Here is a 24,877-nt window from a genome sequence, read left to right on the forward strand (position 1 = left end):
TGTAATCTACCTGGGCAAATTGTTGGCTGTGTGTCGTTTGGTGGGCAGATTACTTCATTTAATTAATAATTATTTAAAATTTCTTCCTCCTTTATACTCTAGGGTCTAAAATATGTTGTGGAGGAAAATAGAGAATGACTCAAGAGCTCATTTAGAATCATAGATATCTCTGAAGGAAAAAAAATTTACTTTTAGACGGCGTCTCACTGTTGCTATCCTTCTGCCTCAGCCTCCCAGCTGCCAGACACGTGCTGCCATGCCCAGATCTTTTTTAGACAGTGTCTAACTACCTGGCTTTGACCCTCTTCAAGCTCCCAATCCTCCTAGCTCAGCTTCCGGAGGCTGGGATTATGGGTACACATCACTGCACCTGGCTTTTATTTAGGTCAGACCAGGAATCAAACCAGGGCCTCCCAGGTGGTCCCAGCCTGAGACTTAGCAGCATGTACTATCTTGAGACAGTGTTTTAAAAGATGTCAAAGATATGTTATGATGTTATTTTTTTGTGAATGAAAATAGGCTAAATTAACTATCACAAAGACTATGTTAGCAATTACCTTGTATCCAAAGTACTGGTTCCAAATATGAACAGAGTATATTCATGAGAGAATGAGCACCACTGGGCACAAATCCTGACATAAAACTCAATGTTCTATTTATTCATCATCATTACAGGCCCAATTCTTCCAAACCCAGCTCCTACTTTATAATATTCTGCCATGAATTTAAACAAAGGTGAAAAAAAATCTATCATGAATCTTCTTCTCAATCTTTTTAATTTAAAAATCTTAACAGATTATAAAATAATTCATATGATATATAGAATAATTTTTTCTCTTAAGATGAAGAGGAGAGGTAAAAGAATTTAACTTTCAAATCGGATACATGAAAAAAATAGCTCAAAAGTTTCAGGTGCATAGTGAAAAAGTTTATTTATGACAGTTTCAAAACTCCAAAGAGAAGACAAAGAATGCACAAAAGCATCACAAAACTGTTACATAATATAAAAACAGAAGACCCGAGCCATTTGAAGAAGCATAGCTCAGGCTCATCAGTGTGTCACATCAACACATTCGGTGCCACAAGATGATAAAAGAAGGTATTTTAAAAGAGGAACGACTCAGCGGGACATAAGAATTAAGTAACAATTCATTATAGAGCTTTTAACTTAGAAATCATAAATGCTGACAGCATTTCTTATGATAGGGAACTTAGAAACCAAGTTGACTCTCATAAATGATTGAGATACTTTTGTATTTTAAAGAAAAAAGCATGGTTTCCCTTCAAACCCCCTGTGTCACGTTGGCATTAGTACACGATGTGGAACAGTAAGGAAGTGTCTTCACGGTTGCCAGTTGCTTCAATATTTATGGAGAAACATGATCATCTTTCAATCAGCTGATAGGACTGCATGTCTCCAAAACAGGCTCTTTGGAAATATAAGCTAAATGGCATTAAGTCGTTTAGGAAATCTTCAAGTACTGCTCTCTCTCCCAATTATCCCTACCCAAATCTGGCTTTCTTATAATCCACCACTTTGACTACAAAGCAGCTTTCTTCCAGGAATTTCAAAACCTTTCCCTTTATTATTAAGGAGAAATAGTACACCAGAGTCACGGGTGATGGGATTGCTTTCTCCAGAGCATACTTGCTCTTTAACATGCTAAATGGAACTAATTCGGCTTAATTTCAGATTGAATGAAGGCTAATTCACTTGTGGGACAATATAATCTCTGAAAGGAACATGAGTGGAGTTTTTAATATGGAAATTCTTAATAAAATGTACTGTATTTAGGGCATTAGAGAAGAAATTAAGATAATGTCTTCCAGATGACTCTTGGCCTGAACCAAAGAATCAACAATAACAATCAATAACAACAAACATTACAGACTAGGCATTTCAACCCTGAGTGACGAAAAGAGTTCAGGAAGAGAGCCCCTTAAACACTGAATTAAAGGCTCTTTGGTAATACTATATACTATAATATTTCAAACTGAGATTTCAGAATTGTGCATGATCTTGTATCAGAACTTTAGAAAATATACTTTGTCTCCTGGAAGTCATTTCATAAATATTATTTTACCCCTCAAGATAAGCCAAAATTACCTGCTTAAAATGATAGAGTGTGTGAAATTTAATAAAGGAGCCCATGTCTCTAGATTCCTAGGGCACTATTTCCTCATGTCTAAAAACAGAAAAAAAAGCCATGACATTTACTCTGGTTCACATGCCTAGGACCTAAAAGAAATCAAGGTACATATAATAGAAACTAGATCATGAGTTCAAACCCGTGAGCAGGACAACAAAGAATTTCAAAGCTAGTGTCTTGGCTTTGAACTTTGTAAGGAATGACCATTAGTGAATGAGCCCCACTATCACAGGCTTTAGGCAATTAACTGTCTTCTTAGAGACAAGGGATTCAAACAGGAGGAGCTTTGTGTGACCTTGGTTCAAGCCGGGAAATGAAACACTTCAGAGGGAATAGTGATGTCCAAAATCTGGCCACACAGTGCTTCACGAAATTTCTGACCTTTTGAGTCTTAAATCCTGCCCTAGCCTCATTGCCTGAAAAACTGGGATGGTACTTAGGGGAGCCCACAGGTGCTAGATGAGTAAGACGGAGCATAGGAGCTCCACTGACCACCACTAGACACATGCAGCCAAAGCACTTCTTGCCTGAGTGTCTCCTCCCGTTCTCAGAACAGAGGGTTCTTGGGTTGCTGGAAAATGTACTTGCTTGTAGCTGGTTTTAGACACCCATTTCCTACCCACTTCCCACAGAGTCATGTATCATGGCTTCCTAAGCACTAGCCCACAGTGAATCCAATGACTTGCTCTCTATAAATGAGCATAAATTGCTAAACAAGCTACGCCTTACAAGAACAGCGATGAAAAGAAAGAAACTCACTGTCTAACTCTTCGACCCCTGAGATGCTGTTCTGTAGGGATGGTGCTCTTCCCCTTTCCAGCAGATTTAGGTTTCTAGGCATCCTAGTCTTTTGTACACCTGGAAAGAAATCAGGTAAATGGGTTGATAAGGACCTTAGCCCCCACAGATACTCTAAATAGAAGTTCTAAAAGAGAGAATCAATTGTGTTTGTCTGGTTTGTTCCATTTGCTGCAGGGTGTATGACCATCCCACATAGATTACAGGCGCTGATCCTACACCTCACAGGGAAGTCAGCCTACAGGGCACCCAGTTGTCACACAAATACACTCTTGCAGTTTTAGGCTCTTCTGTGATGTTGGGCAAAATTAACCTGTTTCATCTCCTTTGCCATAGTCAAAACCAACTGTGGGTACAGTACCACAACTGGAACCAACTCCTCTCAGCTTCTCTCTAATCCCACTACCTTTTTTCATTGCACTGAACTTATGTATTTTTTGGAGAGGTTTTTGCTATAGGGCATGTGCACTTGCCAGGAAGGCAGAGAGAGACAGAAAGTGACAAATCACTCCCCAGGGGGGATGGCCATGCCACAATCCCTTCTCCTCTATTTTCCTCTCGGATCTTGGACACGCATGCACACGCGCCCGACGTGAGTTTAAGCCTCTGGGTCTGGGACTTGAGCCGCGGTCGACTACATGGGAGTCCAGTGACATAGCCTCGACCCCTGAGATGCTGTTCTGTAGGGATGGTGCTCTTCCCCTTTCCAGCAGATTTAGGTTTCTAGGCATCCTAGTCTTTTGTACACCTGGAAAGAAATCAGGTAAATGGGTTGATAAGGACCTTAGCCCCCACAGATACTCTAAATAGAAGTTCTAAAAGAGAGAATCAATTGTGTTTGTCTGGTTTGTTCCATTTGCTGCAGGGTGTATGACCATCCCACATAGATTACAGGCGCTGATCCTACACCTCACAGGGAAGTCAGCCTACAGGGCACCCAGTTGTCACACAAATACACTCTTGCAGTTTTAGGCTCTTCTGTGATGTTGGGCAAAATTAACCTGTTTCATCTCCTTTGCCATAGTCAAAACCAACTGTGGGTACAGTACCACAACTGGAACCAACTCCTCTCAGCTTCTCTCTAATCCCACTACCTTTTTTCATTGCACTGAACTTATGTATTTTTTGGAGAGGTTTTTGCTATAGGGCATGTGCACTTGCCAGGAAGGCAGAGAGAGACAGAAAGTGACAAATCACTCCCCAGGGGGGATGGCCATGCCACAATCCCTTCTCCTCTATTTTCCTCTCGGATCTTGGACACGCATGCACACGCGCCCGACGTGAGTTTAAGCCTCTGGGTCTGGGACTTGAGCCGCGGTCGACTACATGGGAGTCCAGTGACATAGCCATTACGCTAACTGCTGGTCCCTGCACTGAACTCTTAAGTCCCAAAGGAAATAGAGATGAAGTCAATCCTCAGGTCAGAATTCTGCTTAACAGAGGAGACCTTTTCAAACATATTTCTAAAGTTGACTCTGCTGGAAAAGACAGCAAAGTGGGTTTGGGATTTCTCCAATAAGCACAATGAGAACTAGTAAGGCTTCTGGTTTAAAAACAATTCTAATACAATGCAAACTAAAGCACTAAACAAAATCTAGATGAGCAAAAGTTTGGGATGTAATAGCTTTGCTTTCCTCACTCTCCCATTTTATTGTTTTCACCACTCATTACCAATTTAAAAAGACAGATCTCAGGCAGCACAAAACTTTTTTTTTTTTTTCAATTGCCAAAGGGTCCCTTGGCTGGCCAGGGAAAGATGAGAGAGTGGGAAAGGGAGAAATCAGCCCCCCAACAGGATATGGTCAGACCACAGTCCACTCTCCTCCATTTCTCCATCCTGTTGGGATTTGGGGCATGCCTTTCAAGCCTCTGGGGCTGGGATTCGAATTACAATCAGTCACAAAACTATTTAACTTAGGCCCCTGCTTCCCCTCTGGTAAAACAATAGTCTTCAATGTAAGTATTAGGTCACTCAACTCCATACCTTAGAACTACAGACTTTAGAGTTAGAAGGCAACCTTTTGCAGAGACCTCATCTTTAAAAATAAATGTAAAACCATGGACTTTACAACCTGGATTTCACCTAATTCTCTTAAAGGAAAACTGAGTAGGGCTCACTGAAAACTAAGCTCAGATAATTTTCTATAGAAATGTATAGATTTTACAGTAATATCTAACTCACTGATTAAAACAGTGAGCTTTCAGATTTAACTCTCCCGTATACATATTACAATGGAACAATTTTTACTTTTCTTATAGTATGAATTTTTCTTTCTTAAAAAAGACAAAAGTATTTTTAAAGTGCATGAGTCAATTCATTAAGAAAAAAATTAGAATGGTCTAATTTCAAGTTGCTACCTACTTCTGTTCTAAAGCTACATATTATCTGAGGATTGAGTGTCAACTTCAGAGTCTTGAGGATGTGTCATAAAGAAAGAGATTAGAAGAAGGTCCTTCCAGAGCAGCTGTGTGATTACCCTCATGCTGTCATGCCAGTCAGAAAGGAAACAGCAGTGGCCTGAGGGAACAGGGAAATGCTGCATGAGTTTTGAAAGACAGGAACTAAGAATATTTTTAGGAAGACCACCTCCTGGGTAACCCCCTTTGAATAAAATAGGTCTGCTAGAAATCAGGGGTGCTCTGATACAGGAAAGCTGACATCTGTGTAGGGCACCTTCCCTGCTGATATCTGTGTTGAGTAACTTCCCTAGCTGGACATGTGCGAAAAGGAACAGAATACAGGGTCAGCAGGTGGCATGGTGGTTAAGGTGCTGGACTCCACAAAGCCTATGGTTCAAGTCCCAGACCCAGTAGCTTAAAAGTCACACTGTGCGTGTGTGCATGCGTACCCAAGATCCCAGGAGGAGAATTAGAAGAAGGGACTGAGGGGACTGAGGTGTGGCCATCCCCCCTGGGGGATGATTTCTCTCTCTCTCTCTCTCCAGCAAGCACATGTGCCCTCTGACAAAAGCCTAAAAAAAAGTTGTTGTTTTTTTTTAAAGGAACGGAACATTAGAATTACCTTTGTTTAAAAATCAGTAGTATATAATTTAAACTCTATGTGATATGTATATATATATATATACACATACAGACATAATATATGTAATTCTTAAAAGTTTTGTTTGTTGAAAATTTTCCATAATAAAATATTGAAAAAAAAAACTTTAAACACATCTTCCTTTCTAAAGCCCCATCTCTCAACGAAGTGGCAAGACTGAAGAAACTGAAGAACTCAGCCACTCTGTGTAGAGAATTCCAATCACCCCCTACCATGGAGCACTTTCTTGCACTTGCTTGTTAGTACTTCCTTGTGCTCTAGAGAACAGGGTGAGGGTAAAAGCGAATGATTTTCATTTCTTGCTGAGCTCTATAAACTTGGACAGGAAAGGACTGAGGAAACGATCATCTCTTAGGATTTGTTGGGCTATAAGTTCTCAGTAGCTATCTGTGTTTCAGTAAATATTACTTTGTCCTTAAAGTTCAATTACTTCAGAAACTTAATATGAGAATTATGAATGAACTATATAGGAAAGTATCTTCTGTTAGCTATTTTGTGCTTATGGAACAAAGAAACCCTAACTGTTAGTGAAAAACCAGTACAGAATGACATGTAACAACGCCTGGGACCTCAAAACTGACCAGACAAGAACAGGCACACAAAGGTGATGGAAATGAGTCTCTCAGGCTGCCTTGATGCAACACAACCAGGATTCTAAAGAAAGTAATCCCAGAGAATCTCATGGCAAAAAAAAAAAAAAATAATAATAATAAGTGTTATCCCTGGGAGCTTGCGACATAGGACCTGACAGTTCCATTTTGAGAGAAAGTCAGAAGTTAATAATAAACAAAAAAAGGAAAAGAAAAAAAGGCAAGGCTTTAGGTGAATGGAAAACAGCTTGGTAGAAAGTATTTCACAATGACTGTTCTATTAGCTAAGGCATGATTCAACCTCAGTGACAGAGGAGTAGTCACTCAGCTACATGATGGGATGACGCACAGCAAGTTTGCTTTTCAAGGCTCAAATAGACAGTCGCTACAATTATTTCTTACAAAGTATACAAATTTTGGCCAGAGTGATCATCTATAAAACACACTGGAAAAGCTAAAACAAGGTGTGATGCCACTCAGAACGGGAATGCTGTGGCAATCCACAATGCCCCATCCTACGTGGGCCTTCTGCTCCCAAGAGACAGCAGGTGCAGGATGCACTGCGCTCCGTTTGCGACAATGATACTACTACAGACATACTGGGAGTTACTGCCCCAAGAAGAGAGTTGGTGTGAGGTAGCCACACAATGAAGGAATGAGCCAAAGGTAACATCAGGAAGGTGACGCCTTAGAGGAGGCAAAGGATTTTGAAATCTTGGAATCACAGAGTAACTCTGATTGGCTAGTCAATTCCTCTGCACTCAATCCCCAGTGAATAGGCAGATTCCCTCCAACTTAGAACCTCTCATAGGGAATTCTGGGCTGTTCCCTAAGTACAGGGTAGGTTGGCATCCTCCTTCTCTGACGGGACAGACTCCTCTCAAAGCCCTGCAGGACTGACTTGCAGGAATAGAACATCATCATTTCCCCAGTTCTCCTAAAACCATCATCTTTAACTTCATAGAAGAGGTGGCCTCAGTGGCTCAGAACAGATGGGAAGCCTTCTGAGAAACATATGGAAACTGTTTCAAAGGCAAAATGAAATGTGCTTTAAAAATAAATAAGGTAATAAATAAATCTAATTACTCTTCAAAATCTGAAGGCAGTAACAGACTTAACACAAGGAATAAGAAATGAGGAGGTAGAGACGACCACTAAGGTCCCTGCCTGGTCTCGTTCTCCTCTGCCTGAGGCCCTGGCACTGGGGCTCTGGTGACACTGGCTGCAGCACCACCTGTGCTCTGTGGCGCTCCTGGACCTCCAGCCCAATAGGGTGTAAAAGGCCGTCACCAGGGAAATGCAGGCTTTGGCCAGGAAAAGAACCGATACATTCAGCAGCAACAGTGAAGCTTCATTATCACCTTTCCTAAGGGCCCAAATCCAGAAACTTTGGGCACCCAACTGGGTCTCACTGCATTTGGCTCCAAAGCAAAATTTCTAATGATCATATTCTAAGGTGACAATAAAACAAAAAACCGGGGAGTGTTTTTTTTAAACTTTCTTTCTCAAATGACAGTCTTCCTCCTTTGATGATACAAAAAAATTTCGTAACACTTGATTTCAAGGTGGGTTCTGAGATCAGTTCAGTACCTGACTTCCATCCTTTTCACTTCAACCATTGCTGCCCTTGGCAAGGAAAACTAGCTCTTGAAACTGGAAGGGAATGGAGGCCATTTTTCTTCCCCAAAGGCCTTAGGTTACATTGATCGTCACGTTAAGCTGCATGAAAGTTCTTGCTGCATGGCAAAAACACAGGCTTAGGAAAAGGAAAAGAAGAGTGTAACCATCAGAATAACAATATCATTCCAAAGGCAGTGAGGCTCCCAGCCTGTGCTAGAGACCAAGAATAACCAGCAGGCAGGAACATGGCAGTGGTTAGAGGCTGGACGGAGCTTTATCCACCCAAAAAAACTGGGCTCCTTCATGGACAATGTGCTTCTCCCTCTTCTGGCACTTCAAAAAGCAAAGAGAATGGGTGCCACTAACTGCACCGGCAATAAAAGCTCTGTGGGAGGAGAGCAGCAATCTGAATGATAAACCTTGTACCAAAACAAATGTAGTTTTAAAAGACAACGCCATACCTCCTTTCAGGCTTTTGCCTGATAAGTGCCTTCACAGACAGATTTTGCTGGAGTCTGAAGCAAGAGCATAAGTCAAAGACCACAGAACAGGGGGGGCTATACCACCACCTGCAGAAGCCAAGAAGGGGGAAAAGCTACGTGGGGTCAATAGTCAGGCAAGCCAGGCAGGGCACGAGGCTCAGGAGCCTCACACTGAACTTTTAGCGCTTGCCTGTCCAAAACAAGAGGCCCCAGCTGGCAGCCTGCTTCACCAGGAAACAGTGTGTCCCCTGCCCCCACAGTCCTTCAGCTAGTGTAGTAGATGTGGAAGTAGAGAGTCTTGTTGCGTAGCAGGGAGTAGGAGTTGTCGAATTTGAGCAGGTAGATGCCTTCACCAGGGTAGTCATGGCTGCCAGCCTGCACATCTCGGTGACTGTCCCGCCGGTAGACAGGCATGACCTCCCCATAGCGACTTCGCAGGGAGCTCCGGGAACCTCTCTCCACATCGCCAACTGGGACGGGTTCTGCATGAACAAAATGGCACAGCGTTTGGATATGAGTTCAGAGACCAGACGGATCGCACCTAAAGGTGAGAGGATAGACCAGATAACACGGCGGCTTTCACCCGGGGGAAGTCGTTGCCCTCTACAGATATTTGGAAATGTCTGGTGACCTTTGTGATCATCAGAATGGCTACTGGGTGATCTTGGCATCTAGTATCCAAAAGTCCAGGAGTGCTAAAATCAGGATAGTACCTACGCAACACACAAGTGTCCCATCCCAAATGCCAGAAGGTTTCCACAGAGATACAATAATATAGCTGAATAGGAGCCTTCCTATCTCCAGAAAGTACCCAGCTATTTCCAAAAGGGAGGAAGAGCTATTGGAGATACTGAGAAAGGAAGATTCTGACATCCATTCATTCACTAGGTGAAAGAACTAGCTAACAAAGGTGGGAAATGCAGATACACATCACACTGGACAGAAGGACTCTGAAGTTCACTTAGTTTCTTGAAATTGACAAAAAAGATATGAGGTTCTTCTCTTCCATGCGTACTTGTAGCTTCATCCACAGACTTAGTTTTCTTTGAAGAAGGAAGTTAAGAGATTGATTGTAAGATTATACAAGAAAATGAAGGAATAAGACTAATGAATAGAACCTATTTTTTCTAAAAGAATCTTAGAAATGTTTAGAACTTAATTTTACATTACCCCCAAAATGTCTCAAGGTCACCCTTAGTAGACACTACAAATAACAACTAGAATGGAACAGAAACCACTTTTAAAACTGCTCTGGGGTCAGCAGGTGGTGTGGTGGCCAATGTGGCTGGATCCCACATGGTCGACTATGTGGCTGGAGTTCTGAACCCAGCAGTTTGAGAACCAGGTGGGCACATGTGCAAGTGTGCATGCATGCTCAAAATCCCAAAAGGAAAAATGGAGAAGGGATTGCAGCATAACTGTCTCCCAGGGTGGATGGCAGGTGTGTGCTGTCTTGCCCCCTCTCTGACAAGTACACGCAACCTTAGGCAAATTAAAAAAAAAAAATGTAATTTGAAGAGAAGTGCCAGGGCACCAAAAAAAAAAGGAAAGAAAGAAAGAAAACTAAAACTGTTGTGCGTGGGACATAAAGAAATAACCAGCGGGATCAGCAGATGGTGTAGTGATTACGTCACTGGGCTCCCACAAGGCTGATGGCAGTCTGAGTCCCAGACTTGAAGGCTTGAAACTCATGCTGGGTGCATGTAAGTGCATGCCCAAAATCCCCAGAGAAGACTGGAGGAGAAGGGACTACTGGGTGGCCATCTTCCCTCGGGGGCGGGGGGTAGTGATTTCTCACTTTCTGTCTCTCTCTGGGAAGCGTACATGCCCTATAGCAAAACAAACAAACAAACAAACAAAACAAACAAAAAAACTCCCTAAAAATTAGAAAAGAAAGAGAAGTAACCAGCAGTCAGACAGTTGTGACAATCTGGAGAGGGAAGATACTGGGCATATTAAGCAAATTGTAATCACTCAGTTTAGTTCCAGGACAAGAATAACTACCCCCAAGTTGAGAGAGACGTAAGATAATATCAGGTTAATATGTGATCTGAAAACCCTGTCTCTACCTTCAGTAGCACTGACTCACCCTAGTCCTGCCACCTGGGAGATGATGGAGAAAAAACTAGATGCTGACTAAAAAGGAAAGGAAGCTTCCCACGAAGGCATCAGCACAACCCCACCAGAATGTTCTGAGGGTCTCGCTTTGGCCTGCGCCGCTCAGCTTAGCGTGCTGAACTCCTCACCAGCAATGCTCTTGGATTCCTCACCTGAATTCAAAAGATGAGGAGAACTGGTAACAACCCAGGAAGTGGTCACCGGAAATCAGGCTGAGCCAGAAGAGAAACTGCAAAAAGTGTTAAAGTGAAATTACCTTCAATCTCTTCCTCCTCTTCCTCGTCTTCATCCTCATCCTCACTGGAATCACTGACCTGCACTGTTATGTCAGTGCTGGTCACAGGGGTCCAGTCAAAATAAACTCCAAAGCCAATGTCATAGTCATCAGTTGCAAACTCCCAGCAGACACGCTTCCCCTCTGGATGGGTAGGAACCCGGACGGTCACCACCTCACCCCGCTTCACTACCAGACGGCTGTTCTTCTCTTTGCCCAACTTGCTCTTGAACTCCTTCACCTTGGCAAAGGTCCAGACGTTTGGAGGAGCCATCAGGGGTGGAGAGACTGAAAGGATAAGCATGTCCTTACTACCTCTGACAGACCATGAGGAAATGTTACCACACCTGCTTAGGGAGGTTGGCACAGTCAAAAACATCCCTTCTATTGGTGCCTCTGACCTCCTTTCACAAGTCGTTGTCTTTCCTTTTGTCTTCTGCCTTTTTTTTCTTTTTTTAAAAATTATTTTTAAAAGAATTTATTTCATTTCATTAATTATTATTATTATTTTAACTTGACCAGAGAAAAAGAGGGAGAAAGGGGCAATGAGAAAGCAAGCCTTCACGTCTAGTCCTCGAACCATAGTTGGCCATGTGGGAGTTCAGAGCCCTAATCACTACGCCACCTGCCAGCCCCCTTTAAATGTAAGCTACCTTTCTTTAAACATAAGTTGGAAACAAAAAAAATCAAGTTCATCATTCCCAAAAGTCTCACCTTTCCTGTGGTCCCCCAGAAGATCTGCAGATTCCATATCAGCTGAAAGAACATCTATAGCTCCTGTGTGCTCAGATTGGATCATAACGATGTCCCCGGACCTTTGTGGAACTTGATACTTGGCCACCTGCACAAAAGAACTCTGGGTGAAGGATGTATTAGAGCAGCAGGTTCCAATGTGCCTCTTTCCAAATGAAGGCTGCCCTGTGCCACCCATTACCTTCCGCAACCCAATCCAAAGCTGAATGTGCTGGTCAGCGTTCCTCCTCTCTCTTCCAAGTACAAGTTGACAATCAATTCTACTTCTGAAATGCTACCAATGTTCCCTAAAATTTAAAGATCCTTTCCCTTTTTTTCCTACCTTTTGCAGCTTTCCTACTCTAAACCCTTTATAAATCCTTGCCCATGAATATCCTCACAGTTTGTTACTGCTTTTTTGCAACAATGTTGTTTCTGGGTGTGCCCTGCTCTGTCTTGGTCTGCACAGCTGGTCCCTGGGGCTCCTCTCACCACAGGTCTTGTGAATGGGGTCCGGGGTGACTCCCACGCTGCCAAACTGTCCCCTGCCACAATTCCCAGTTAAGGGCTACTTCTCATCACTGTCAGTCAACTTAGCAAAGCACTGCAAGGAGAATCTGGTTTAGAGTCTGTGTGTATCTGTGTCTGTCTCTCTCATTTACGACACACCTCAGGTCATAGATTGTCTTACCCTTTCTGTCACTGACAGTGTTCTCTAAATAATTATAATTTCACCTTAGGCTGGTTCCAAGATTTGTATTTAAACAGTATACTTGTTGCCAGTTGTCTGACCTACCTGGACAAGTGCAAATGGCATTTGATACTCAAAGCACTCCCCGGCTCCTGTGTTCCTTGAGTCTGCAATCTCTCCCTAGTGTGTTTACCTTCAAAGCACTCAGATTGGTGTTCCTTGATTCATGCTATTTTGCCTTAATTTCCTGCCTCTTCTCCACATAGCAGGCAACTCAACAAGAAATCTATACTTACTGACCCCAGGGAAGAGCACATCAGTGAGTCAGCAATCCATTTAGAGGCTGGAATTGTATTTTCAAGAAATAAATAAATCAGGTTTGTAATCCTCCCAGGCTGTACTTCCACAGTATCTGTTTCTGGAGACAAAGCCCTGGGTTCTTTTCATCTACATTGCTAAATGAGGTGAATCATACTTTGTCTAGCCTGCTTAAAGGTATCCTTCCTTTCCAAAAGGATAAACAAAGGATTTAGCTGGAGGCCTTAGTAAAAAGTCACTCAGAGTTTTAACCTGGGTTTCCTCACTTGTTACCTGAGAACAACCTTGTAACAACCTATCTCACAGGTTGTGTTCAGGAGTAAATGAAGTGCTAAGAAGAAAAATGTTTGTAAACTACAAAGCATTATAAATGTAACTGTAAGCTTGGTCCTTGCCACACTAATGCCTGTTATTACAATACAGGCATTAATAATAATACAAACAGCCCCCGCCTCCCATATCTCCATGGAAGGGGGTCCACTACTCCCAACACCACCGCTATAGAATTCTTTTTTTTTTTAAATCATTGTTTATTTATATTTATTCATTCATTTATTTTAATTTGACCAGAGAGAGACACACACAGAGAGAAAGAGAATGTGAGAAAGCAAGCCACCAGGTCCAGGACTCAAACTGTGGTCAGCCATGTGGGAGTGTCCAGCGTTTAACCACCAAGCCACCTGCTGGTCCCAACCGCTATAGAATTCTTATCATCAGGGAACCAGCAGTTAGCGTAATGGCTATGTCGCTGGACTCCCACGTAGTCGACCGCGGTTCACGTCCCGGACCCGGTGGCTTAAAACTCACGCCGGGCGCGTGTGCGTGCGTGCCCATGATCCCGAGAGGAGAATGGAGGAGAAGGGATTGCGGCGTGACCATCCCCCCTGGGGGGTGATTTCTCGCTTTCTGTCTCTATGTCTCTCTCTGTCTGGCGAGCGCACGCGCCCTACAATGAAAATCTCTCCAAAAAAAAAAAAAAGAATTCTTATCATCAGTACTAAGTAGATCAACAAGAAAAGTGAGACTCAAATCCAGTCCAATGACTCTAGGTCCCTCACAGCAAGAGAATTTTGGAGAACACGGAAACATTCATTCTAATGTTTCATTTTTTGAGTAGGTTCCAACTGGGTGTGAGTACAATAAGGTCCCGTGGGCGATATGAATAATCATTCTTCAAATAATTAAAAATGAGATGCCCTGAAGTTGAAAACATTTGAAGACATAGTAGAGAGAGGCGGGGCCAGCAGATAGTGTAGTGGTCAAGGTACTCACTTTCTCACTCTCTAATTCCCCCCTCTGTGTGTGTGTGTGTGTGTGTGTGTGTCTGGTCAAGTGAAATAATAATAATGGTCCGGGCTGGCAGGTGGCATGGTGGTTAAGGGCGCTGGACTCCCAAATAGACGACCGCGGTTCAAGTCCCAGACCTGGCGGTTTGCTTTCTCACTTTCTCCCTCTCTCTCAGTCTCTCTCTGGTCAAGTGAAAGAAAGGAAGGAAGGAGAACCAGCAGTTAGCATAATGGTTATGTCGCTGGACTCCCACGTAGTCGACCGTGGTTCGAATCCCGGACCCGGTGGCTTAAAACTCACAGTGGGCGTGGGCGGGCACGCGCGCGCGCATGTGTGTGTGTGTGCATGCCCAAGATCCCGAGAGGAGAATGGAGAAGAAATTGCGGCATGACCATCCCCCCTGGGGGGTGATTTCTCGCTTTCTGTCTCTATGTCTCTGTCTGTCTGGCGAGCGCACGCGCCCTATAGCGAAAACCTCTCCAAAAGAAAAAAAAAGGAAGGAAGGAAGGAATCTTAAAAAAATAAATTAATAATGGTAATAAATAAAAAATAATTATTAAAAGGAGGCAAGTTAATTTAAAAAAAGAAGTAGAAAGGAGCAATTAACATAAATAGAGACTGCACAAGGAATGAGGGAGCAGGAAGGGGCGGGAGGGGCTCAGTAGAAAACATTTAACAGACATAGGATACATGTACATGAGGCAAATAGGTTATGAAACAATTTTCTGAAAAAAGTGTGATTCACAGATATATAGCTAGCTAGCTCCTTGATTTGATTATCACATGCTACATGCATGCTTTGAGAAACCATATTGTACCCCACAAAGATGTACAAGAAGTAAATGTAAATTGAAAACGATAAAATAAAATTTAAACCTGAGCTGTCCTAATGGGAACAAGGAGAGAATTCTGGGAGCTACCCTCAGAGTGATTTCTAAGTCCAGCCTGTCAATTATGCATACAGGTTCTGGTGCCACGAATTCCTCCTTCTGTGACAGAGAGCCAGCACTTGCTCCCTACCTCGCTGAGGACCTGGGGCTGGTCTGCAGGCAGCGGCTCCTGTTCTACCAAGGCATGAGACTCCAGGGCACCAGCCACTTTCCGCAGCTCTTCCGTGGCATCCTTACTCACTGGAGATATCATCTGTGGCCTCTCAGAGGAAGATGACATGTCAATTCAATGGCTCTTTGAAAAGCACAACAGTCCTGAAGAAATTCTGAAATAAAACAACATTCAAAGGACACCCCCCTCCCCATCCCCACTTTTCCCTGACATTTAAATCAACTGTCACATTAGGCCACCACTGACCAGGGCTGAACTGGCCCACAGTAAAGCAGTTTTAGTTTCTGATATAGTATATATTGGTAGATATAACCCACACAAGCAAAAATTCTTCAGAGGTGTTTTTTTCCTTCATTTGTCAGAGGGCACATGTGTTTATCAGAGGGAGAAATAGAAAAAGCAAGAAAGCAACCCCTATGGGGAATGGCCAAGACAAAATTCCTTCTCCGTTTCTCCTTCCTTTGGGGATTCTATACATGTATCCATGTGTGCCTGGAGTGTTTTTCAAGCCCTCGGTTCCAGCACTCCAACTGTGCAGTTGGCCATGTGGTATTCAGCTGCCTTTGGGAGACTTAATAAATTTTTTAAGAGTGTAAAGGTTTGAGAATTACTGATTTAAGGCACTGCGTCCTCAGAGAGGCTGAGTACATGACTGGGAAATGCCTCCATAGAACATATGAGGTGGGGCTGGGGGGTGGTGTGGTGGCTGGGGCGCTAGACTCCCAGGTGGCCGACTGCGGTTTGAGTTCTGGACCTGACGGCTTTTTTTTTTTTTTCTCTCCCTTTCTCTGTCTCTCTCTCTGTTCAAATTAAATAGTAATAATAATAACAAATAATTCTTTTGAAAAAAAAAATATGACGGAAACAGAAGAGGGCTTTATTTTAGAGTTTATTCACCTTCTTGCTCTCTCTTTCCTCCTTTCTTAACATAAACAAGAAAAATCACTTCTAGTTTATAAATGATCTCTTCTTAACATAAAACAGAGCCATTTTTTTGAATATCCAATGCATACCAACTACCTCAGAACAAGAATCATGGCTGTACGAGGCTGTTGATTTTCATGTTTGCTTGAACCAGTGTGAAGTGTGAACTGGTTTAAGCTATGAGCCTATTTTAATGCTCTTAAGCGCAGAAATTCCCGTTCATTTTTGTTTCTTAACCCTGCTTATTATCTGCCTCTTCTACTACAAGGTAAGCCTGAAGTCAGGAACTCGATCTGACTCCCTCTGTGTGGACTCCCTCTGTGTGCACAGCACCTAGAACCAAGCTTGTGGTACCCTGACCATCAACCCTGCTTTGCCCGTCATTCCAGTCACATGGCCTCTTGGATCTCTGCTAGTCCACCAACACCTCGAGTTCTCTCCCACTTGAGGCTCTTTACACCTGCTGCAACCTCTTCCTCCAGTTACCTTGTTTTCCTTCCTTCCTTCAGATTTCTACTCAACTGGCACTTCCGGTGGTGCCCAGATGTTTGGCTATATCATGTGGCCCTCACGGCCCCATCACTCTTTCTGCTCTGACTCTGCTTCATCCTTCACTGCATTATTACTGCCTGACATAACAGGTACCATATTGTGCTGAATGCAAGACGGCACATTTGTTTTGAGATTTTAACACAACTGGAATATAGGACAGCTTAAAAACTGATGTCTAAAAACTGCCATGGGACTAGACTGACACCGAGTCTCCCCCAGGAGATCTGCATTGCTCCTGCTAGTATTTGGGAATGCTCCCAACCTGCGAGGGCTGGAAGTTAATTTCCCTGTTTATGGTATCTAGACGATGCTGGCAGAATGACTTTAGACAACAGACTGGTGCCCCTCAAGGAAGATTTTTTTTTCCCTCCCCTTACACAGTGCCACTTTTGGGACATTCAAGTTTCCTTGCTGTTCTTTTCTGGGTGGAGGGTTTTTTCTTTAGCTTTTCATTAAAGGTACAGGTTTTGGGTGTCCCAGCTCCATGTGGAGGTTTCCTATTAGACTCTCTACCTTGAGCACTGCATAAAATGCCACTTAGATCCTATGAATATGATGTGTGTTTTCTCTCTGCCTCTCTCATTAGAATATAAACTCTGAGGGCAGCAGCTTGGATTGTTTTGTCCATTTGTGGTGTCTTCTGTATGTAGAATGCTACCAAGTATATGGTAGGTTATCAACAAATATCTGTTGAATGAATAAATAGTAGACAACCAAAATATATTTAATGAGTAAGTTAATTTTTATTTGGGAACAAGAGAATTTTGGATTAAGACTATCATTCAAGATATTAGGAAGGGGGGCCTGTCGGTAGTGTGGTGGTTAAGGCACTGAACTGCCACATGTCTGACCACGGTTCGAGTCCCGAACTTGGCAGCTTGCTTTCTCACTTTCCCTCTGTCTCTCGTGAGCACATATGCCCCACAGCAAATTAAAATAATAATGATAATATTACATTAAATAAGTAATTCTTTTTTTTTTTAAAAAGGTATTAGGAAGGTGAGACTATAATAGTTCATCTGAATGAGTAGCCTGAACTTTCTTTATGTGGTAACTAAAATTTAGTCTCTTCGCATTCATGCATGCTGCCTTCGACAAATACGACTCTGCTAATAAAAAAAATTATTTAAACAGGACATATAACAGCTGCATAAAATTAGTATGTGCATTAGCATTTCATGCTCTGGACAATCAGTGATGGGTATTTTAGGAAACACAGATTTTAAATCATCTGATGCCAGTGATAAGCCATCTAAAGGAAAAAAACTCCACTTCAAGCCTTCTGGTTTGTGCTGACCAGAGCAGAGAGCCCAACCCAAAGAATGGGAAGAGCCTAGCCAACTAGTTACCCTCACTTGGAAAGACAGAAAGTTCTGTTGTCATTTCCAAGTGACACAAAGACAAGCACTAAGCTTTCGGTGTCATACTTGCTGGGGTTTTTCCTTTGCTCAGTAGATTTTATAAACAAAAACTTTAAAATTAAAATCTCTGGGCCAACAGGTGGCATGGCAGTTAAGGCACTGGATGCCACATGGATGACTCTACAGTTCAAGTCCTGGACCAATTAGCCTAAAAAACACGCCAGATATGCGTGCCCAAAACCCCAAATTAAAAATGGAGGAAAAGGGATTGTGGCATGGCCATCCCCACTAGAAGGTGATATCTCACTTTCCCTGTCTCTGTCTCTCTCAGCAAGTGCATGTGCCCTATGGCAAAAAGCTCAAAAAAATAATTTAAATCTCCTTTTGTCTAAGGATGTTTTGAAGTTTCTCACTCAAAAAAATTATTTACTCTTAGGAGGATAAAACAGTTCTGTGTCAAAACCCATCTCCCAAAGGCCTTTCAAATCAACATGTACAGAAAAGGATGATGGCAGAAAGATGGAAAGTTCCCCTCAGGGGACTTGGAGAAAACACCAATTACCTCAATCAAGCCTGGGGGAGGCTGTGTCTTCTGAAAGGATTGCTATATATAACTCAGTAGCTCCAAGCACAGAACTCAAATCCCCCCTATTGCCAGTTATGTGAATAAGCAGTAGCTATGTGAATTGGGCAAATTATTGAATTCACCGTTTTATTTTCCTTAAGAAAAAAATCAGTTGTACCTATTTCATGGAGACTACAGGTTCTACTGGTCAGTTGTACCTATTTCATGGAGACTACAGGTTCTAAAGGCTATTATGAGAATTAAACGACTTAAAAATTAAAAAAAAAAAAAAGAATTAAACGACTTAAACACTGTAACAGTTGGTATAATATTTAGCAAAGAGAAATATCTGATCAAAGAAATTTTATCATCATTATTATAGGAAAATATTCAATAAAGTACAGCTATTATATGATTATAACCAACTATAATTATATTTATAATATAAATTATCTTGTATACAAAAGAAGAACTTCTAAATAGAACTCCACAGGATTTTTAGATATCTTGATATTCCCCTCTAACCCCAGTCACCAGTTTTGTGTGGGGCATGGACTACGGATTCTATTGTAAAACAGAATAATATTATACCATCAGCTGACCAGTCAGACTGCGTTTCCGCTAGTTTAGGGCCCTCCGAAGTACAACTATCCTGAATTACTCCCTTATTGTTTCATTCAGGGTTCAGCACAACTCTTCCCTTTCTGCTATATATTCTGGTGTCAATGATGGCAGGAAGATGAAATGGACAGGATGAAAATAAGACTGGCAACCTAAAGTATCAGGAACCAAGTAGGGGTGCAGTTGTGGCCCAACTGGACCCACATTGGAAAGGTCCCAGGGTTGCATCCAGAGACTTCCCTCAGCACACCAGGAACATTGGATGCATATGCCTGTGGTCAGAACAAAATGAGACTAGAGGGCGACTGTGGCGACTGGGGCCTGAAAGACTCTGGGGTGTTTGTTATTCTGCCTCTGCATGTCACTCGTGTGGAAGAAATACACATTTTTTAAAAAAGAAAAGACAACTTAAGGTCCTCATAATGGTTTAATCTGAAAAGTACATAATAAAAGACTGCCTCCTACTGATGTGTGTGTGCACGCATGCACATGCGTGAGCATGTATTTTATGGGTAAAAGCCAAACGCATTCTCTCACAAGTCCACCTAGGATCTACTTCAGCTATTTTAACACTTGAACATGATCTTCAGGAGAAGATAAATGAGGACACTACACTAGACTATTTATTACAGTTTTATCTTCTGAAAGTAAAAGAAACATTTACAACCTAAAATAGATCTGACATTGCCCCTAAACACACTTAAAAGTTGATAAATGACAAAACTATCCATACCCTCTACTCTAATTTGTCTTCCCCATTAAAGTCGCTGTCTTCTTCCATCAGTTTTTTATCTCAGAAGATCAAACCTCTAAAAGCACTTTATCCAAAGCAGTTGCTTTTCCCTACCTGTGGGGTGAGGAAGGGGGTTCTGGATCAGAGGCAGAAGCCAGTGAAGAGGTGACTTTGTTCTTTTCTAGATCTTCATTCTCTAGAAAATTATGAAAAGAGAAAAATTCAGTATCTGAGAGGGAATGCAATCATAATTACCTGGTATCCTTTTCAAAAATCCATCAGTTTTAACCAGCTTCCTCTTTACAAAATATTCTGGGCGTCAGCTTTATACTTTTGGAGGCCCAAAAGTAATGATTCAAGTCCACATCAAGTATTTTTATCACAACCCATGAAAAAAATAATTTTCTAAAACAAGTCCATCCAAGAATCATATTTCTCAGTAAGAAGATGGTTAAATTAGGCAGAACACAGAAAACAGACTGGGATGTAGGCTGAAATGAACTGAATTTAGTGTGTCAGAGTATATAATGTCACCTCTACATAGTAAGTTCATATCACTGTATCCAAGGTCAGGTCAAACTTTTGTGATTTCATTCTCTGATTCATTCACTCACTCGCCAATTATTTACTAAATAATCAGGTTCCCTGAAGAACTACACAGAAGAAATGCAAAATGAAGACCATGTTCCAAGTTCCCAGTAAACCCGTGACTGGTATTATCACTACCATTTTGCAGGTGAGGAAACTAAGACATACAGATCAGACTGAAACCCAGGCAGCTGCACTCTTAACCATCAGGTGCTACTTAGTTTTGTGGTTTATTCACTTAGCCTTTCCCTGAGCACTCAGATAGCATATGGTTCAATGCATTTATTGGGTCATCAAAAAAGCCAAGATACATAGAAAAGTACATCATGACCTTTCCAACGACCCAGTAGATTGCCCTTTATTTACCTGCCTTTGGTTAAGGCAGCAAGAAGCTGGGCCCGATGGTAGTGCATTAGTAATGCAGCACCTTGTGAGGTTGTAACCTAATGGACAGGTCCTGGGTTTGTGTTCTCAGACCTCCCTATGCATGCTGGGTGGAAGCTCACGATCCAGCCTGGCTGAAGCTAAGAGTGGATCATGGTATGAAGACCCTGCTGGGGGTGCTTGGCTATCCTGTCTTCCTATCTCTATCATGGAAGAAAAAATAAGTTTAAAAAAAAAAAGAAACTGAAGCCTAAATTCCACTTCTCAATACAAAACACAACTTAGAGAAGTAAACCTCAAACTCTGAAAGTATAACTGTTCGTGGCAAAATAAAAGTAAAGATGGTGGAACAGCAGATAATGTAATGGTTACATGGCTGGACTCCCACGTAGTCGACCATGGTTCGAGTCTCGGACCTAGGAGCTTAAAACATGCCAGGTGTGTGTGCATTCGTGACTAAGATCCCAAGAGAAGAATGGAGGAGAAGGACTGCAGTGTGGTAATCCTCCATGGGGGTGATTTCTCACTTTCTGTCTCCCTCTCTCTCTGTCTCTCCAGCAAGCACACACGCCCTATAGCAAAAATCTCTCTCTTAAAGACACACACACACACACACGAGATGGCAGGCAAATCTATGATCAACCTTAATCCAATCTCACTTTTTGTATGCAAATAAGATCAGTTTTTCTTTTCGTCAGTTCAGAGACTCATAAGTCAAAAGACCCTACAGAGCATGCCACTCAACCGTCCTCCCGACAAAGGAGCTGAGTCTAAGATGCTTCACCAGCCGTGTTCCCATCTCTGCCACTCTGTAAAGAGGCCCATCTCACTGACTGGCAATGCAAACAGAGTGCTCCCCAGGTCGACCTAAGTGAAATCTGCTTCCTAATAAATTCTACTCTTTGATCCTCCTCCTCACAATATCCTTTTAAATATTTACAGTCCGCTGTTGTGTTTCCTCCAAGTTCCTTCTCCCCAGGCTGGGGCCTTTCCACATCAGATGGCCCCTGACCATGCTAGCCTCCTTCAGGTGTTCCGCTTAGTTTGTTCCGTTTAAAGTACGAAGCTAAAATGACAACTTTTTCAGATGCATTCTAATCTGTGCAGAGCACACTGATAATAACCTCTTAAAAAGGATACAATATTTCTTGTCATAATACTGTAGCCAGGCACTAGATTTTTTTAAACTTCAAACTTAGCCCGTTGGCCTAAATAAGTCAATCAAGATCTCTAGGGCTTATGAAAATAAACTTTTCTGAAGCCTACTCTCTTTTATGCTCTTTTTTTGAAATAAATTGGAAAAGAAATGACTTCTAAACTTAAAGAAGGATTTTTACATACACGTATTATTTATTTCAAATTAACTTTTTAAGTTACGCTAACAATGCTTTCCTTGTTGTAGAACAAATTAAACACAGATAAATCATTATACATCTACCTTTCCAAATTTTATTTCCTTCTTGTTCTTTTTTTTTTTTTTAATTGCCAGAGCATGCACATACTTGCCAGAAAGAAATGGAAAGACAGAGACAGAGAAAGTGCAATCCCTTCTCCTCCATTTCTCCATACTGTTGGGATTTAAGGCACACACACATGACTGGTATGTTTTTTAAACTGCCAGGGCCAGGATTTGAACCACAGTCAGCTATATGGGTTCTGACTCCCTTAACCGTTTGGCTTTCCTTTTTAAAAAAATTTTAATATGCAAACAATCCATTATTCACTGTAAGAAAAAAAATCAGGTGTGGTGGATAAGGCACTGGATCCCACATGATTATGCAGTTCTAGTCCTGGACCCATGGGCTTGAAAAACATGATGGGTGAAAATGTGCCCAAAATCTCAAGAAGAGAGCAGAGGAGAAGGGATTATGGCATGGTTATTCCCCCAGGGAGGGTGCTTTTTCACTTTCCTACTCTCTCCCTCTCTATATATCTCTGGCAAGTGCACATGCCCTATAGAAAATTGAGGGAGGGGACAGATAAACTTTATGCTATCCACTAGAGATTCATTTTAGCTTTAAGGCCAAACATAAGCTAAAACTAAAAGGATGAAAAAAGATATTCCATGTAAACGGTAACCAAAAGAGAGCACAAGTTGTTATATTTGTATCAGACAAAATTGATTCCAATGAGCATTATGAAAAAAACATGTTTGGATTTCAAAAATATTTGCACCAAAATAAACTCCTACTTTAATTCCATTTTTCAATAAACTTTGTGAAGTCCCCTTGTATGCTATCAAAGTTCTGAAAGTTACAGAACTTGACATGTGTAGAATGTTATCTCAATTTTAATTTGCATTCTCTTATTTTAACGCATGAGAGAATTTTAAAATGCAGTAATCTCTTTTACTGTATTTCCTAATGCCAAATCCCCAAAATTGAAATGTCCTATGAGAGGTCTAAACACTGTGGCTTTTACACACACTGCCCAATTTCTCTCCAAATTTCACTTCCAGCAATGAATGAATGCGGCTATTTCCCCACATTCTCACTCACATGAATAATTATTCCTGGGACCAGTAGGTAGCATGGTGGTTAAGGTGCTAGGCACTCCCACATGGCCAACCACAGTTCTAGTCCCACACCTGGTAGCTTGCCTTCTCACTTTTTCTCTCTCTCTGTGTCTGTGTGGGGTGTGTGTGTGTGTGTGTGTGTGTGTGTGTGTATGTGTCTGTCTGGTCAAATTAAAATAAATGAATGAATAAGTAAAATTAAATAATTCTTTAAAAAATTATTCCTTACCAACTTTGCTAATGTAATAGGTAGACACAATGAGATAATTACTGTTTTAATTTGCAAGCCTTTAATAATTCATATAGTCAAAATGAACTCTTATGAATGTAAAATCAGTTGCCTTTTAAAAATTATTTTATTTAACTTTACTTACTTATTTGTTTATTTAGGCTTGACCAAAGAGGGACACAGTGAGAGACAGAAAGAGAAAGTGAGAAAGCAAGCCACCAAGTCCGAGACTTGAACCGTGGTTGGCCATGTGGAAGTCCAGTGCCCTTAACCACCATGTCGCCTGCCGGCACCCAGTTACCTTTTTTAAAAATATGCTGTAGGGTGCATGTGCTCACTAGAGAGAAAGACAGAAAGAGTGAAAAAGCACCTCCCCTGGGGAAGATGGCCATGCTGCAATCCCCCCTCTTCCATTCTCCTCTCAGGATTTTAGACATGCAGACATACATACCTGGAGTGTTTTTCAAGTCACTGGGTCTGGGACTTCAACTGTGTAGTCAGCCATTTGGGGTCTTGCCACCTTAACCACCTGGCTGCCCTGTTTATCCATTTAAAGCAGAGCACTAAACCCATCTTTCAGATATCACTCTGCCAAGTTTCCAAAATTGAAACATATAACATTTAGAGCAACTACATCAGAAAGAGAAACTTGAGTTAATGACTGCCTCAACTCAACAGACTTTCACTGGGTCCCTACTATGTGTCAGGAACTGAATTTTATGCTGGAAATATGGAATTAAATTAGACATGATATGTGCCCTTAAAGAGCTCATTCTAGTGCAGAAGATAAAAGTCATAGGCAATTGGAATATAAATGTATCATACACAATAGAACTATGTACTAGATATTACAAAAACACAAATAGTAACAAATTTAGAGAAGAAATGTATCAAAAGAGGTTTCCAAAAAGCAATGACAATAACAGAGTATTACAGAATGAGTAGGGGCCAGCTCCATGGTGCAGCAGTAATGCACTGCCCAAAAGAACCCAGATTCCACATGGCCACCACCATTTGAATCCCTGTTCTGGATAGCCAGAAACACACCAGGTATACACACAGGTGCCCAAGACCCAGCAGGCTGTAGGAAAGGGATCATGTTGTAACCAGAGGCTGTGCAGGGTTGCTCATCTCTCTCATGGCCTCTCACATGCGTGCACACACACGCTAACATGAATGAAGAAAAATGAAACAAAAAGTAGGACTTGGCCAAGTTACGTGG

At 41.9% G+C, this 24,877-nt stretch overlaps 1 protein-coding gene across 3 annotated transcripts; it reads right to left on the bottom strand.

Moving 5' to 3' along the window:
• Positions 1–807: 807 nt before the first annotated feature.
• On the bottom strand, positions 808–20,135 carry TMED8 (transmembrane p24 trafficking protein family member 8; the record flags this gene model as incomplete). Of its 3 annotated transcripts, none has more annotated exon segments than XM_027775174.1 (6): positions 808–2,925; positions 3,614–3,696; positions 11,076–11,381; positions 11,808–11,934; positions 15,142–15,271; positions 20,054–20,135. In XM_027775174.1, coding segments are annotated over 6 exon segments (785 nt in total), but the record flags the coding sequence as incomplete, so codon positions are not given.
• Positions 20,136–24,877: the final 4,742 nt, after the last annotated feature.

Source organism: Tupaia chinensis, unplaced genomic scaffold (genome assembly GCF_000334495.1).
Source record: "Tupaia chinensis unplaced genomic scaffold, TupChi_1.0 Scaffold000528_1, whole genome shotgun sequence".
Taxonomy (NCBI): Eukaryota; Metazoa; Chordata; class Mammalia; order Scandentia; family Tupaiidae; genus Tupaia; species Tupaia belangeri.